The 15,347-nt window shown below is 34.8% G+C and overlaps 1 protein-coding gene across 1 annotated transcript in view; it reads left to right on the forward strand.

Moving 5' to 3' along the window:
• Nucleotides 1-15,347, forward strand: part of TIAM2 (TIAM Rac1 associated GEF 2) — a 541,563-nt gene that overhangs the window by 93,503 nt on the left and 432,713 nt on the right. The window contains 3 exon segments of the mRNA XM_023206084.3: nucleotides 890-958; nucleotides 3,803-4,021; nucleotides 4,822-6,285. Of these exon segments, the coding sequence (XP_023061852.2) occupies nucleotides 890-958; nucleotides 3,803-4,021; nucleotides 4,822-6,285 (1,752 nt within the window).

The raw sequence follows: 15,347 nt of genomic DNA on the forward strand, positions 1-15,347 counted from the left end.
TATAGGCTTTATAAAGTCGTTCCTTATTGAAAAATCATGTATTTTTATTATTTTCTTATTTTTAGCCACTTTTTTAAACGTACAAAAGGTATATCTTATTAAAAATATTAAATATGTGTATCATATAATTTACCACAAAACTTAGTTACAATTAGGATTGTGAGAGGAGGAACAAACCTTGAATACCAAAGTAGATTTTATAGTTTAAAATTATTTTAGTCTTTATTTTCTAGTTGAATATAATGGTAGCTTTATATTTCAGAAAGTGCAAAGAAGCAAATTTACAGTGTGATACTTAAAATGATTAAAAAGCTGAGCACCATGGTGTGTGCCTCTGGTCCCTACTTCAGCCTACTTGGGAGGCTGAAGTAACAGGATTGTTTAAGCCAGGAGTTTGAGACCAGCCTGAGAAACATAGACTCGGTATCTAAAATTAATAATGTAATTGAAATCATTAAAAAGTCAGTATTAAATAGAAGATTTACTTCAATGCTTAAAACATAATGTAGTGTTATCCAAAGAAACAGAAACATTTTGATCTAGTGAGTAAACACATGTATCAATTAAATAAAATGGCATATATAAACAGTTTACCTGGCTCCTGTTAATCTTTGATTTTACAGCACCATAGAGCATGCTACAGGACTTGAATGAGTAAATAAATAGGATGTTCTCATAAATCAGGATCTCTTTGCTTTACCTAGCTTATTAGGGATCAAATAAGGCAGCATATATAAAAGCCATTTTTTAAATAGAAAAAAATATGTATAAATATGAGGTTGTAGTCCATTTTAAGAATATGAAGTTTCATTTGTAGCTATTTGAATCTTTGATTTAAAATAAGTAATTTTTCTTGTGCTATTTTTTGGGTTCTTTTTTTTCCATGTAGGTTTCATGCCGCCTCCAGTTCCCCCACCTGTTGTGCCACCCCCTGCAATTCCACCAGTAGTACCAACATGTAAGGTTTCTACTTTTAGAATTTTCTTTACTCATGGTAGTGTTAGTTTCAGTGTGTCAGTTCTCATTCTTGTGAATTACTGTTAATATTTTTATTATGAAAGCTTTAAGACAAGTGCATGTTAGATAATTTCTGAAATACTAACGGTAAATGATAGTTCTTATTTAAATTGGTTGATTGTCTTAATCTGTCTTATGATTGGTTTTATTTTAGTCAAAATTCAGAGAAGTTCTTCTCATCCTCTTTGTGTTTTTTGTTTTGCTATGTGTATTAAATGTCTTAATGTTAGTGCAGTCCTGCCCTAGTCCTCCCATTTTTTTTCTCCTTCAGTTTCTTTAGTATTTATGGGTTAGTGGATTTTTTTTACTTCTAGTCAGTTGCGTTTTTTTTTTTTTGAAGTGCAAATTGTTTCATCTTTGGATGGTGGGAGACCTGTGTTGCTTCCCTGTCACATTAGTTTTGAGAGCTGCTTAGCTTTTTGGCCCAGTATATCCCAGACAAATCTTGTGTTTTCCTCCCTCCAATCTGAGAATCGGCCGTTTTTCCAATTGGGGTACGTACGGTATCTAGAGAATTCACTCTGGGTACTAGATTCTCATTTTGCTCTTGGGTTTTCATTGAGTCTAGGAATTTTTAGTGGACAGAACTAGAAAATGTGCATTTTGAACAGAAAAAAATGAATATGCATTATTAACAAATTAGCTAGTTTGATTTTTATATTTGCCCGTGTTCTCATATACTGAAAACAGTAACATGATTGCTTTTCATTATTGTACTATACAGACATACACATAGTAGTTTGAAAGTAGTGTTACTGCCAACAAGGCTACTGGATGAAACTAAGATTTTTCTGCCACGTTTTTTTAATCCCAAAGGTGTATAATCATAACTAGGGGTACATGTGCGTGTATCTATAAATATTTGTTTGTTACATGAGTAACCTATATAACAAACCTGTACATGTACCCCTGAACCTAAAAGTTTAATTAAAAAATGTATAATCAAATTACTGTTTATCAGGGTTACCTGAAATAAATCTTTCATTTGTAGTTGTGGTGTCAGTTTCATATGTGATTTTTTTTTTTTTTTTTTTTTTTACATTTTTATGGGATATACACTCTAGCCTACTTGGTTTTGATATCTGTATTTTCTTTAGAATAGACATATCAAAAGTAATGCAACATAACAGTAAATATAGACATTTATTCATTTCCTTTTTCCTATCATTGGACGTTACAGAAATGCTTAATATATACCCTTTTAATAATTTTTTCATTCTAGTCTACTCTTTATGTACATTAATTCTCCAAGCTTCTGAAAAAACCTTTAGTAATTCAGGGAAGACTACCTCAAAAATTAGACTTGAAGAGTGTGTATGTGATATATAAAGATTTTAACTTTTGATTATCTAATTCATTTTCCTTGTATTCTTAAATTTTGTCTCCCTTTCAGTGTTTACATAGCTTTAAAATTTGGCCGGGCATGGTAGTTCACGCCTGTAATCTCAATACCTTGGGAGGCCGAGGTGGGTCAGAATTGTTTTAAGAAAACCTAGAAGCAGGAATTAGTGGCCGGGCGTGGTGGCTCAAGCCTGTAATCCCAGCACTTTGGGAGGCCTAGGCAGGTAGATCACCTGAGATCAGGAGTTCAAGACCAACCTGGCCATCATGGTGAAACCCTGTCTCCACTAAAAATATAAAAATTAGCCGGGTGTGGTGGCTCACGCCTGTAATCCCAGCTACTCGGGAGGCTAAGGCAGGAGAATCGCTTGCTGAGATCACACTACTGCACTCTAACCTGGCCAACCCAGCGAGACTCCATCTTAAAAAAAAAGATAGGTTTAAAAGTCTTTCTTTTTGTTATTATTGGTTCATTAGGAAGAATTGTTTATTCTTTCTGAAAATTAGACAAAGTGTTCAGAAGTCATTTCTGAATTCACTATTCACAGAGAGTAACTAGAGCCCACCTCCCAATTTTTTCCTAGTTCACTAATTTTGGAAAATCTGCAGTCAGTTAATGGAAAAAGAGAAATAGTTGTGTGTCAGATGCTTTCCCAATTGCCTTTGCCTGTCTCATTTAATTCTCTTAATTCTCGTACATGATCATAGATGGTTTTATTTTTGTAGCTCTTGTATGCTAACAGTTTTTCCCGGGTAATCTAGAGTTACATATGAAGATAAAGCATTTCCTAAGTTCTACAAGTATGATTTTACAGTATTCTAAGTGACATAAATTGTACTAAAAATTTTAATTGTGTAATTATTTTGTATTCCTCTGGTTGTGTTTTTTAATATGTGTGACAAATGCACTTAGGAATATTTCTACCCATTCTTTAAGATGGAAAGTTTATAGCTTCATATTTGTAGTCCACCTTATGTATTCTCATCTGATGAGTTTCTAACTTCATTTGACAAAAGGTAATGTTAAATGAATGTTAGGACCTTAGTACATTGTAATTGCAGGGGGATTGGGCAGATTTTCATACTCGTACATTTCAGTCTGCACTAGTCATTTCTATATGTTTAGACATTCACTTATCTGGCATTCCTGGAAAATTATTAATTTTTTTGTTACTAGAATTTACTTTTTTTGAGTGCTGATCTTAATATTTTTGGTGAAATATTTTTGAAAATTGTTAGTTTTCACTATTTTTGGATAAAGCTTTCTAAATGTAATTTAGCCTCTTCATGATGACTCATTTTGTCATTTGAGCATTGGTTGTTATATATAATGTGCTTAGTAATGCAGAGATGCCATTATAAATTAAATACTCAAACTGCCAGAAAACTTAGCACATGAATTGACTCATTAAATATGAAATATGTTTTTCTCCTCTTTAAACAGCTTTAGTGCAGCCGTCATTATCCATGACCCCGGAAACTGTGAAAGATGTTGGATTTGGTAGCCTTGTTATACCGGGTGGCTCTGTTGCCAGCAATCTTGCTACTTCCGCTCTGCCAGCTGGAAATGTTTTTAATGCTCCAACTAAACAGGCAGAGCCTGAAGATAAAGTACCTCATCTGATAGACCACCAGATTTCTTCTGGTGAAAACACCAGATCAGGTAAATAATAATAAAATTTTAAAAAAGTTAAGTCCAAGCTAGGTTACCTCTCTGTATTTGTTGTTTAATTCTGGGGTAGTGTGCATTTGTAACCACTTCAATCTACAAATGCTGAAATATTGCACTCTTTAAAAAAGAGATCACTATGTCTTAAAATTTCTATTTGAAAAAAGTGGCCTTCTATTCAGGGTAATCTAGATTTCAGTCTAGATTTCAGTACGATTCCATTAAGACCCTCAAACCACCACCCCTTTTTTTCCGTCCTATTGAGACTACTTCAATGTGTTGTCAAAATAATATTACACAAAATCTGTATACTTACAGAAAGATAAAAATGAACAAGTATTGAGTGTGAATAACTTCTACCAGGAACTTACTTCTAATAGGTATTATCCAGCTAACTCTAGAAGATAAATATGGTGTTTGAAAACAGTAAGTCCTTTTTCTGTAGTCCCATTGTTGGTACATTAAGAATTATGGTTTAGAGGCGCTTGACCTTGATGTCTGTTTGAGTCTTTTCCAAGTGTGCTTTCCTTTCTTTTCTTTCCTGTCCTAAAGCCTTTTAAATCTCCACTTGTGTTCTTAAAAAAAAAAAAAAAAAAATTATGGTTTAGAAAGGTTTTTATTAAAGGTGGAAAATCAGTATAATACCTGACATTTTTGTTTAACTTAAAAAGATTTCATGTAGTAGCTAATGTACCTTGATTACTGGGGGATACAAGTAGCTGATTAAGCTAAAATTATTGGAAACTTTTGACTGTTATTTTGAGTTTTTTCTTTTCTTTTTTTTTTTTTTTTAGTGATTCCAAATGATATTTCAAGTAATGCTGCAATTTTAGGACAGCCACCAAATGTGACAAGCAATTCTGGAATTCTGGGAGTCCAAAGACCAAATGTATCAAGTAATTCTGAAATTCTTGGGGTCCGGCCATCTAATGTTTCCAGTAGTTCTGGGATTATTGGAGCCCAACCACCAAATATTCTAAATAACTCTGGAATATTGGGAATACAGCCACCCAGTGTGTCAACTGGTTCTGGACTTTTGGGAGTGCTACCCCCAAATATACCTAACAATTCTGGACTTGTAGGAGTACAGCCACCAAATGTTCCAAATACTTCTGGACTTCTGGGAACACAGCCACCAGCTGGACCTCAAAACTTACCCCCTTTAAGTATCCCTAATCAAAGGATGCCCACAATGCCAATGTTAGACATTCGTCCAGGACTAATACCACAGGCACCTGGGCCAAGATTCCCTTTAATACAGCCTGGAATTCCACCCCAACGGGGAATCCCACCCCCATCGGTACTTGATTCAGCTCTTCATCCACCACCCCGTGGACCTTTTCCTCCAGGAGATATTTTTAGTCAGCCAGAAAGACCTTTTTTAGCTCCTGGAAGACAAAGCATAGACAATGTTGCTAACCCAGAAAAAAGGATACCACTTGGGAATGATAACATTCAACAGGAAGGAGACAGAGATTACCGGTTTCCTCCTATAGAAACCAGGGAAAGCATTAGTAGACCTCCCCCTGTGGATGTTAGAGATGTGGTTGGGCGGCCTATAGATCCAAGAGAGGGTCCTGGACGGCCTCCACTAGATGGTAGGGATCATTTTGGAAGACCTCCTGTAGATATAAGAGAGAATCTTGTGAGGCCAGGTATAGATCATCTTGGTCGAAGAGACCACTTTGGCTTTAATCCAGAGAAGCCCTGGGGGCATAGAGGAGATTTTGATGAGAGAGAGCATCGGGTTCTACCAGTCTACGGTGGTCCAAAAGGCTTACATGAAGAAAGAGGTAGATTTCGGTCTGGAAACTATCGATTTGATCCTAGAAGTGGTCCTTGGAACCGAGGATTTGGACAAGAAGTTCACAGAGATTTTGATGACCGCAGAAGACCCTGGGAGAGGCAAAGGGATAGGGATGACAGAGATTTTGATTTCTGCAGAGAAATGAACGGAAATCGTCTTGGACGAGACAGAATTCAAAACACTTGGGTTCCCCCTCCTCATGCTCGGGTTTTTGATTATTTTGAAGGGGCCACTTCTCAACGAAAAGGTGATAATGTACCTCAGGTTAATGGTGAAAATACAGAGAGACATGCTCAGCCACCACCTATACCAGTACAGAATGATCCTGAACTTTATGAAAAACTGACATCTTCAAATGAAATAAACAAGGAGAAGAGTGACACAGTTGCTGATATAGAAAGTGAACCAGTGGTAGAAAGCACAGAAACTGAGGGGACATAATCATCACTCAGTAGGTAAAAGATACCTTTTGTAAAGTTGTCATCTCTCTGTAATAGATAATGGCTGACTGGACCATAGTTGTTCACTTTTGTCTGCCAGAATTAAGTTAATCTGATGTTCATGTTCACCTTTCTCTTAAAATAATTGTACAACTGACTTGTATAGACATTGTTCTTAATATGAACATGGTAGGTAAACTTTTTTTTTATTTTTCTGATAAAATATAAATGTTGGCCCCAGATTCTTTTAATGTCAAGGAAATGAATAACAGCTTGTCAGAGACTTCCTATGGAAGAAAGAATTTTTTAGATAACTATCATTAGGTTGGATATGGTAATAGATATATTTCAGAATAGCAAGTGGTGGTATATCTTATCCATATCTTTAGGCTGCTGCAGAATTTTAAGATTATAGATAAAGCTGTGATATTTTATGCAAAGACTGGCTCTAGGTATTTGAGGAGCACAATACAGAGATTTTAAAAAGTGATTTTGTAAAATCTACACTATGGTCTCTGTTTCTCCAAAGTAAGTGTTTGTGATTTGTTCCTCATACTGCAGTGAGTAAAAAAGACACAAGAAAACAACGTAAATATTAAAGTACGTTTCAATGTTGGGTGAATTTTGTTTTTAGATGCCAATAAAACTTATTTGTTTGATAACAGTGTTCTAGGAATTGTATTTTTTTAACCTATAAATTCTTAAAACCTTGAATTATTACTAGCATGTGCTTATATTTTGCAAAAGCTTTCTATCGTAACAACAGTGAAGAACTGTGTGGTGGAAAAAGCATGTACTTTGATATAAAAATCATGCAGCCTCCTCAGTATGTGTATAATATCTGTGTATGTTTATTGTGGAAGTCGTGTAGTTTTTTTCTGTTTCTCTGTATGCCCGTCTTCATGCACATACAGAGAAAATAGAAAGTTGAAAAAGTTTAGATAATAAAATACTCTTTAAAATCTGGTAGAAAATTGGAGAAATGTGAGTAATTAACATGGGTTATAGTTAAAGCTCTTAGTCTTGATGAAGGTAAAATAAGAGATATTATAAAGAGATATATTGGTAGTTTGGCAGTTCTATTTTTAATATAGGTAAGCAGAAAGCCAGTTTTGGCATGGAGCCAAATTTCACATACATGCTTGCATTGCTTTGTTTCACACTATATTTGCTATTCTGCATAGATAGTACTGAAACTAAAGTACTCACTGGTCATGTGCCTGAAGTTAATTTCTTAATTGCACAAAATGTGTAGTGGTACTAGTGGACTTAAAGACATTAGTATGTATACCAGGAACAAAATACCCATCATGTGTTTTGTAGGACTCTGGATAACACTGTAGCCTCCAAGGTAAACTGAGTAGGAAAAAATTGGGGGTTGGCTTCCTGTTTGTTTTTGCTTTTAATTTTTATTTGCTGTTTGTTCTCGTTTAGGTTTTACTTACATACACAGATATAAAACCATTGGTGTTTTTTAGTTTCTAATGGAAGGCTTTTTTTTTTTTTCTTTTTTTGAGACGGAATCTTGCTCTGTGCCCCAGGCTGAAGTGCAGTGGCACGATCTTGGCTCACTACAAGCTCCGCACCCCCAGGTTCACGCCATTCTCCTGCCTCAGCCTCCTGAGTAGCTGGGACTACAGGCGCCCGCCACCACGCCCAGCTAATTTTCTTGTATTTTTAGTAGAGACGGGGTTTCACCGTGTTAGCCAGGATGGTCTCGATCTCCTGACCTTGTGATCCACCCGCCTCGGCCTCCCAAAGTGCTGGGATTACAGGCTTGAGCCACCGTGCCCAGCGGAAGGCTTTTATTTGGTTCTATGAATAGTCATTTTGTTTCCAGTGCCTTCCCAGCAATTCATCGTTTGCTCTGTTTATCCAAAATTTCTAAGCAAAGATAGCTCCAAGAAATGATAGAACACACCAGACATTCAAAATTGGATTGGTCTTGCCTAGCTCTGATGACCTAGAGAGCTATAAAAACTTTAAGGTTCCTGGCCAAAAATAAAAGATGACTTACAAGTTCTGAACAGAGATAGTACAGTATTTATTTTGTTATTTAGAAAAGTAAAGAGTAAAAATATTTACATGGCATTTATTTCCAAGGTAATTCAATTCAGTCAATAATTTGAGTTGGTTTCAGCTCTTTTTTCCTTAGGGTTATGAGGAAAACCTTTTATATGGATGCAAAGTTTTAATGTTCAGGAAATAATTGGCTTTGCCCTTAAGGAAATTGTATTGGCTGAGATTTCTCTCAAACTAGTTTAGTTGTGTTTACCATTATTAAAATTAAGTGACAGTCACTTGGATTAAGTAGCAATAAAAAGCATAAGACTTTCTGGTGATTTTTGATACCAAGCTTTTTATCACTGTTGGACCTTCATGTGTGTACTTAAAAAAAAAAATGTACAAGCATTGCACTGGTTTGAAGATTCTAGTGGTGAAAGTTACCTAACCAGTTATCCTTACCGTGTCTAGAAACCAATCTTGGAAATGTGTGGTGACACTCTTTTAAAATAGTTGAAATAAGTTATCATGTGCTTGTTCTTACGTCCTTGTTTTTTGTTGTATAGAATTTAAGTGAAAGGAGATTATCCTCATTCAGAATTTTCAAAACTCATAATTGCATTTGCCATTTTTTAAATGATGGAGAGAAAAGTTAATTATCTTACTTTGATACATTTGGCATAGGACCTATCACATTTTTTATGCTTTTGGTCACAATTCTGTCACTAGAATACTAGCAATTAGAAATGTGCAAGGAGTAATCTAACCATTTTAATACATTGGTTTGAAGTGTTGCAAGCAGTGATAACTAGACACCAAATCACGTAGTGTTTTAATTTGTGACATGTTAGAATGTTATGCCTTTCTGCAGTATTAGCAAACAGAACCCCTGATTTTTACATTTTTATCTGTATTTAAACATTTCATTAAACATTAGCTTGTGTTCTTAGCATAAATGCATATACACTGATAGAAACTTATTTTGTATCATATTATAGGTAGAATGTTCCTTTACTTTAATTTTACTCCAATAAAGGGTAGACAAATAATTTGAAAGTATCGGAAGATGAAAATACTAGAAGTGTGAAATTATTTAAAACTATGAAAGTAACTCCATATAGTATTTAATTGATAAAAATGCATTCATTATTTAAGCTATTGCATTCTTACCAGAGCAGTTCCTTTTGTTCTGAGAGTTTAGTTGCTTCATTAAATTTATTTGCCATTTTTCACTCATACGAAATATTGTAGTTTAAGGAGCCACACATTTAGGGTTGTTTGGGGGTTAGGGGATGTTTTGCAAATTTAAAAAGAAGAAGTCATCTTTTTAAATTGAAAAAGTACTTTTTAAATAAACACTGTATTTCGTGGGATATAAGGTACCATTGATTGTAAGAAACACCATTCAGAAGTAGACAGTGCTTCTAATATGACATGCTAGTGATTATAGATACATTCCTAATTCAGAGATAAATGTGAAGTTTCTTAGTATCAAATAAGTACAGTATTATTGAAATGGATTTTCAGTTTAGTGAGAGTATATGAACATTACTGTTACTCAGTTAATTTGAATAAATTTTCTACCAGTCTAATAATTTTTTTTTTTTTGAGATGGAGTCTTGCTCTGTCACCCAGGCTGGAGTGCAGTGCTGTGATCTCCGCTCACTGTAAGCTCTGCCTCCCGGGTTCAGGCCATTCTCGTGCCTCAGCCTTCCAAGTAGCTGGGAGTACAGGCACCTGCCACCATGCCCCGGCTAATTTTTTTTTGTATTTTTAGTAGAGACAGAGTTTCACCGTGTTGGTTAGGATAGTCTCGATCTCCTGACCTCGTGATCCACCCACCTCAGTCTCTCAAAGTGCTGGGATTACAGGTGTGAGCCACCGCACCCAGGCCAGTCTAAACTTCGATACACACACACACACCCCTCACCACAAGTGATTTAGAGAATATTTTGTTTTTCCTCACTATTGTATCATATATATATATATATATATATATATATATATAAAAAGTTTTATGTTGTATATATATATTAGCTATCTAACATAAATATACAACATAATATATATATGTTAGATGGGCACAACCTGTAATGAACAAGAAGATTCTAATATTAAAACTTCGTTATACCTTATGTGCCTTCATCATCATTACTTTATTGGGTGCTATATTAATAAAATACTTGGCTTTTAACTTACAAAGAAAACTTTAACATATTTCTCTTTTAAAATATTTTATTTACATAATATATAGAAAGGCAAGTATCTTTATATTCATTTTTAAGTTAGGCAAAATAAAGGTCTAAATTATTTGAAGTGGTCATACTACGATGTGGCGCAGAATTATAAATCTTTAATATTGTTCATGCTGTGGTTTTATATATGATATCTTTTAAACTAGCAAATTGTAGACACTGAAAATTTGTTACTTCTGAAGAAAAATATTAGTATAATTTTTAATGGAAGGTTTAAAAAAGAAATGTCTTGATATCCAGCAAAACTTTCTAAAACTAGAACTTAAGAACCCAAATTGTTTTCTTTTAGTGGAAAGGCATCCTTTAAATATGGGCATATAAATATTGAAAGCAATTTGAGATGTCCTCTCTCTGTGGTCCTCAGGCAGGAAATACGTAACAGAATCATCTGTGGAGCTCTCTGAAAATATTTTGGTGGGGGGATGGGGAGTAGAGGATGATCGATCACCACAGACTTACTAATTCAGGATCTCCTGAGGGTGATAAATATATATATATACACACACACATATATATATATAATAAATGCATACACGCACCTTCCTGTGTATATATGGTTTTTTAAATCCCTACATACCACCATTTTAGATATATTAAAATATGTACATCTTTATTATACCGTGCACTTGAGATTCTTAACATTTTAAAAAATCCAGATATTTTAGTTACATGAAAGTATGTTTAGTGTTTCAACAAAGCATACCGTTAACTGGCAGTTGGTGTTGGAGGATGAATCAAAAGTAGAGAAGTCAGTTATCATAGCTTAAATTTAAGCATTAATCTAAAGATGAGTTATAGCAAGAAAGGGATGGAAGGAAGCATATGAGATAGTTTTGTAGGGAAGTATTTTTTTGTTACGCAAGTGAAACTTTTTAATGGAATACCTCAAGGAAAATTTACTTGATAAATGTAATTAAATGTTTTGATTATAGAAAGAATCTCTTCAGAACAATATTTTAAGTGTTCAGGGTCTAGCAGTAATGTTATTAGTAAGACTACTTAGATGTGCATGCCAAAACTAATGCAAATCAGTGATTTATTTGGGCATGAGCTTTGCTTAGGCATTTTTCATCCCCTCCACTTACGTTCCTCCTTTTTCATCAGGCTCTTTTGCTCCCATATATACACTTAGAATGACTTGGGCTTCTTGTCAAGTTTATTCACGATACAGAACAAATATTCTAATTAATTTGTAAAATATATATTGTATATCAAGGGATAGAATTGTGCTAATGGGCTAATTTCATATTGTATGGAAGACGTTAGATGCTTCAGTTATTGAGAGTGTTTTTGCATGGAGCTCAATAGATAGTTGAAGTATATTGTATTTGAACAGCAATGGTGGAAATACAGCACCTGGTCGTCCTGTGTTCTTTGTTCCCTACCCTCTCCCACCACTTCCATCCCCACCCCTGTGGGCAGCTATCATTGTTTTGTTTTATTTTTCTGCCTTTCTCAGAATTAGCCTCCAAATCCTTCTCATAGAGCACTCCAGGCTCCTTTTTGACCCCATCATTCCAGGCAAGGACTATCAGTTGGATTTGTTGTTTGCATTGAAAGTCATTTGCTGCCCCTTCACTCAGTGATTATTTCTGACATCATTTCTAGCATTTAATTACCTCAAGTCTATGAAATAAGCTTTCTGTTCTGTAAATGACCAGCTGAGGAAGAAAAAACTAAGAGGAATGGAAAGACTTAACATTATTGGAACACTTTTTAAAATAGCACAAATTTTATTGCCCTTGGGTTTTTAAAACTGCCTTTAACAATAGCTAGATGTGTGACTTTGGACAAGTTACTGAGCCTCTAAACATGATTTGTTATTAGCTAATTTGAGGGGCTATTTTCATTATTAAAGATAATATTAGCTAATACTAAATGTGCACATGCTATGTGACAGGAACTGGAATAATGTATTACCTGCACAATATAATCCTTATGACAATCCTGTAAGGTAGTTATTACTTCACTGTTTTTCTGAAAAGAAACCCGAGTCACAGATTTAAGTTACTTTGCAGACTCAACAGTTTTTAAGTATTGTAGTGAAGATTTAAACACTGTGTACCAGATTCAAAAATTAGTGTGTACCATCTGGTAAAGTGCCTAACGTGATAGAGGCTCACCAGATATTAGGCAGTGTGTATGCAGAAAAACATGACCCAACCAGCTCTATGTTTGCAGCCACAATTAACTACTAAATTGTTTTCATTATTACAAACATAGGTGGGGCTATCTCCTTTTCCTATAGCTAATTACTTAAGTTTGATGTTCTTAGATCTCCCTTCCTTCTTTTTCATTTTTCTTTTTCTGTTTCTTTTTTGTTTTCTTTCTTGAGATGGGATCTCGCTCTGTCATCCAGGCTGGAGTGCAGTGGTGCGATCATCGCTTACGGCAGCCTTGAACTCTTCCCAGGTTCAAGTGATCCCTTGTGCCTCTGCCTCTGCCTCCGCCTCCGCCTCCCAACATGCTGGGATTATAGGCATGAGCCCCTATAGGCACCTGGTCCCTATTTTCATGATAGTTTTTTTTTCCCCCCCCTTAAAGTTATACCATGGCATAATATTTTTAAATTTCTTAATAACTGGCTATTTTGGAGGCAGGCATTTATGTTAAGATTTCTTTTTGAATACACTTTTTTCCTCCAAATTAAATAAAATTGAAAACTCCTTATATCTTTTAAAATGCTTGGTAAAGCAGAGCCAGTGACTGCTTACAAATCTATATTTTAGGATTTGGTTTTGGCAGCTTCTTTCCAAAATTTAACATTTATACACTGCATGTATAACTAAAACTTGGTACCATTTTCTTGTGCATAAAACTCCTATTTTAGGAGCATTCCACGGCTTGAATTAAACAAAATGTGTCATTTTTACACATAGTAAGCATTTAGTGTTAGGGTTTATTCACCACTTGCATTCATATGAAGAGTTTAGAAACTAATCTTTGTCCTTGGTGGCAGTGGATAATTTACAGTTCTTTTACCTTATTAGAATATATAACCTGATTTTGTTTTATTTTTTTTTCAAGTCTTCTATTCAAGTCACTAAACTTTATCTTCATACAAGGTTTAATCCACAGCATGTCATGATGCTGGCCTTTTATAACTTTTTTCAAGAGTCCTTGGACAGATGACTCTTGACCATTGTGGCCATATTCTTACCTAATTCCCACATTGGAGAATGTGTTTATCAAGTTTATGAGTTATATTTCCACTAATCTTCATAAAAGTAATTATCTTGCTTATTACATGAAATAAATGTTCTTGCACATGAACAAGCATTTTTAAATAACGAGTCTTTATTACTGAACTAAGTTTATACGTTAGCAAGGGTTTCAGTAAAATTTATTGAATATTTTAATTACAGCCCTCTGTTTTCATACATTTTTGCTAGCGAAATAGTCTGTAACCATAGGTTTAATGCACTCTCCCTACAAGGAGAGAGGGTTTTGAGAGTGGAGAGACTTGAAGTGTGGCAAGCATTCTACAAAATATATTGCAGAAATACCCTATTTGGTAGGCTTTGTTATCTTTTCTTTACAAGTAAAGAGGCGAATTCAAAAGATGCCTGTGGTTGGTTACACAGCTTTTGATTTGCATAGGTATTTGAACCCAGGTTTTGCTGACTTCAGTGCTTTACCGTAAAAGATGCTTTTTTAGAATGGTAGATTTTAATAGATGGTGTGTGTAATTAGTTTCCTGGGCCGCCTCCAACAACATAGAAAAAACTGGGTAACTTAACACAACATTTATTCTCTCACAGTTCCAGAGGCCAGAAGTCCAAAATCAAGGTGTCAGCAGGGTGATGCTCTCTGAAGGCTCTAGAGGAGAATCCTTCCTTCCTTCTTCCAAACTTGTGGCATTTCTCAGCAATCCTTGGTGTTCTTGGCTTGTAGATGCATCACTCCAGTATCTGCCTCCATCACCCCGCAGCTGCCTTTCCTCGTATGTTTTTGCTTCATCTTACCTCTGTGCATGTCTGTGTTCGAGTTTTCCTTTGCTTATGAGGACATCAGTTATATTCGTTTAGGAGCCTACCCTATTCCAGTGTGGTCTCCTCTTAATTACATCTACCATGACCTTATTTCCAAATAAGGTTACATTTTCAGACATGGTAGTTAAGATTTTAACATATATTTTGGGGGTGAGAGGACACAATTCAGTTGATAACAGCCTGTGACAAAATTGGGTAAATTGACAAACATCTTAAACACACAACACAGTGGAAGAGGCAGGCACACTGTAGAGTGACAAAATGCATCTTTCTAGAAATTCCATTTTAAAATTATTTTGTGTTATAATGAAATTTAAATACCTAATACATATATTACCATTAAACAGGATAGTCAGCACTACCTGATTTTTTAGCTGAATTTGTAATGTCCATACGTCTATGTTTCTTTAGTAATACTTGAACTAAAGGAATTTGCAAAGAAAACCCAATAGTATTAGTATTACATAAAAAAAAACTAGTTACTGTGGGTTTTTCTTCCATCAAGAAATAATACTGACTTTTAAAGGTGGAGTTTTTAGACTTCAGTAAACATAGCTACCCTGAAAATGTGCAGTAAATTGTATCTTTTCACTTCTGTATGTCAGTGCTTTGAAAGAATGGACAATGTTAGCATTTTGTTTTGTCTGCTTATTAAAATTTCTCCCTAGTGTGATGTGGCTATCATTTTGCCATTTCAGTGTCATATTAGAAATGGTTGTTTTATTTATCAAATAAATTAACCATTTGTTCAATATTTTGTATATTATTAGAAGGTTAATACTTTTTTACATTTTCTCAGTTTAGCTGGCAAAATTTATTTGA

Source organism: Piliocolobus tephrosceles, chromosome 5 (genome assembly GCF_002776525.5).
Source record: "Piliocolobus tephrosceles isolate RC106 chromosome 5, ASM277652v3, whole genome shotgun sequence".
Classification (NCBI taxonomy): Eukaryota; Metazoa; Chordata; class Mammalia; order Primates; family Cercopithecidae; genus Piliocolobus; species Piliocolobus tephrosceles.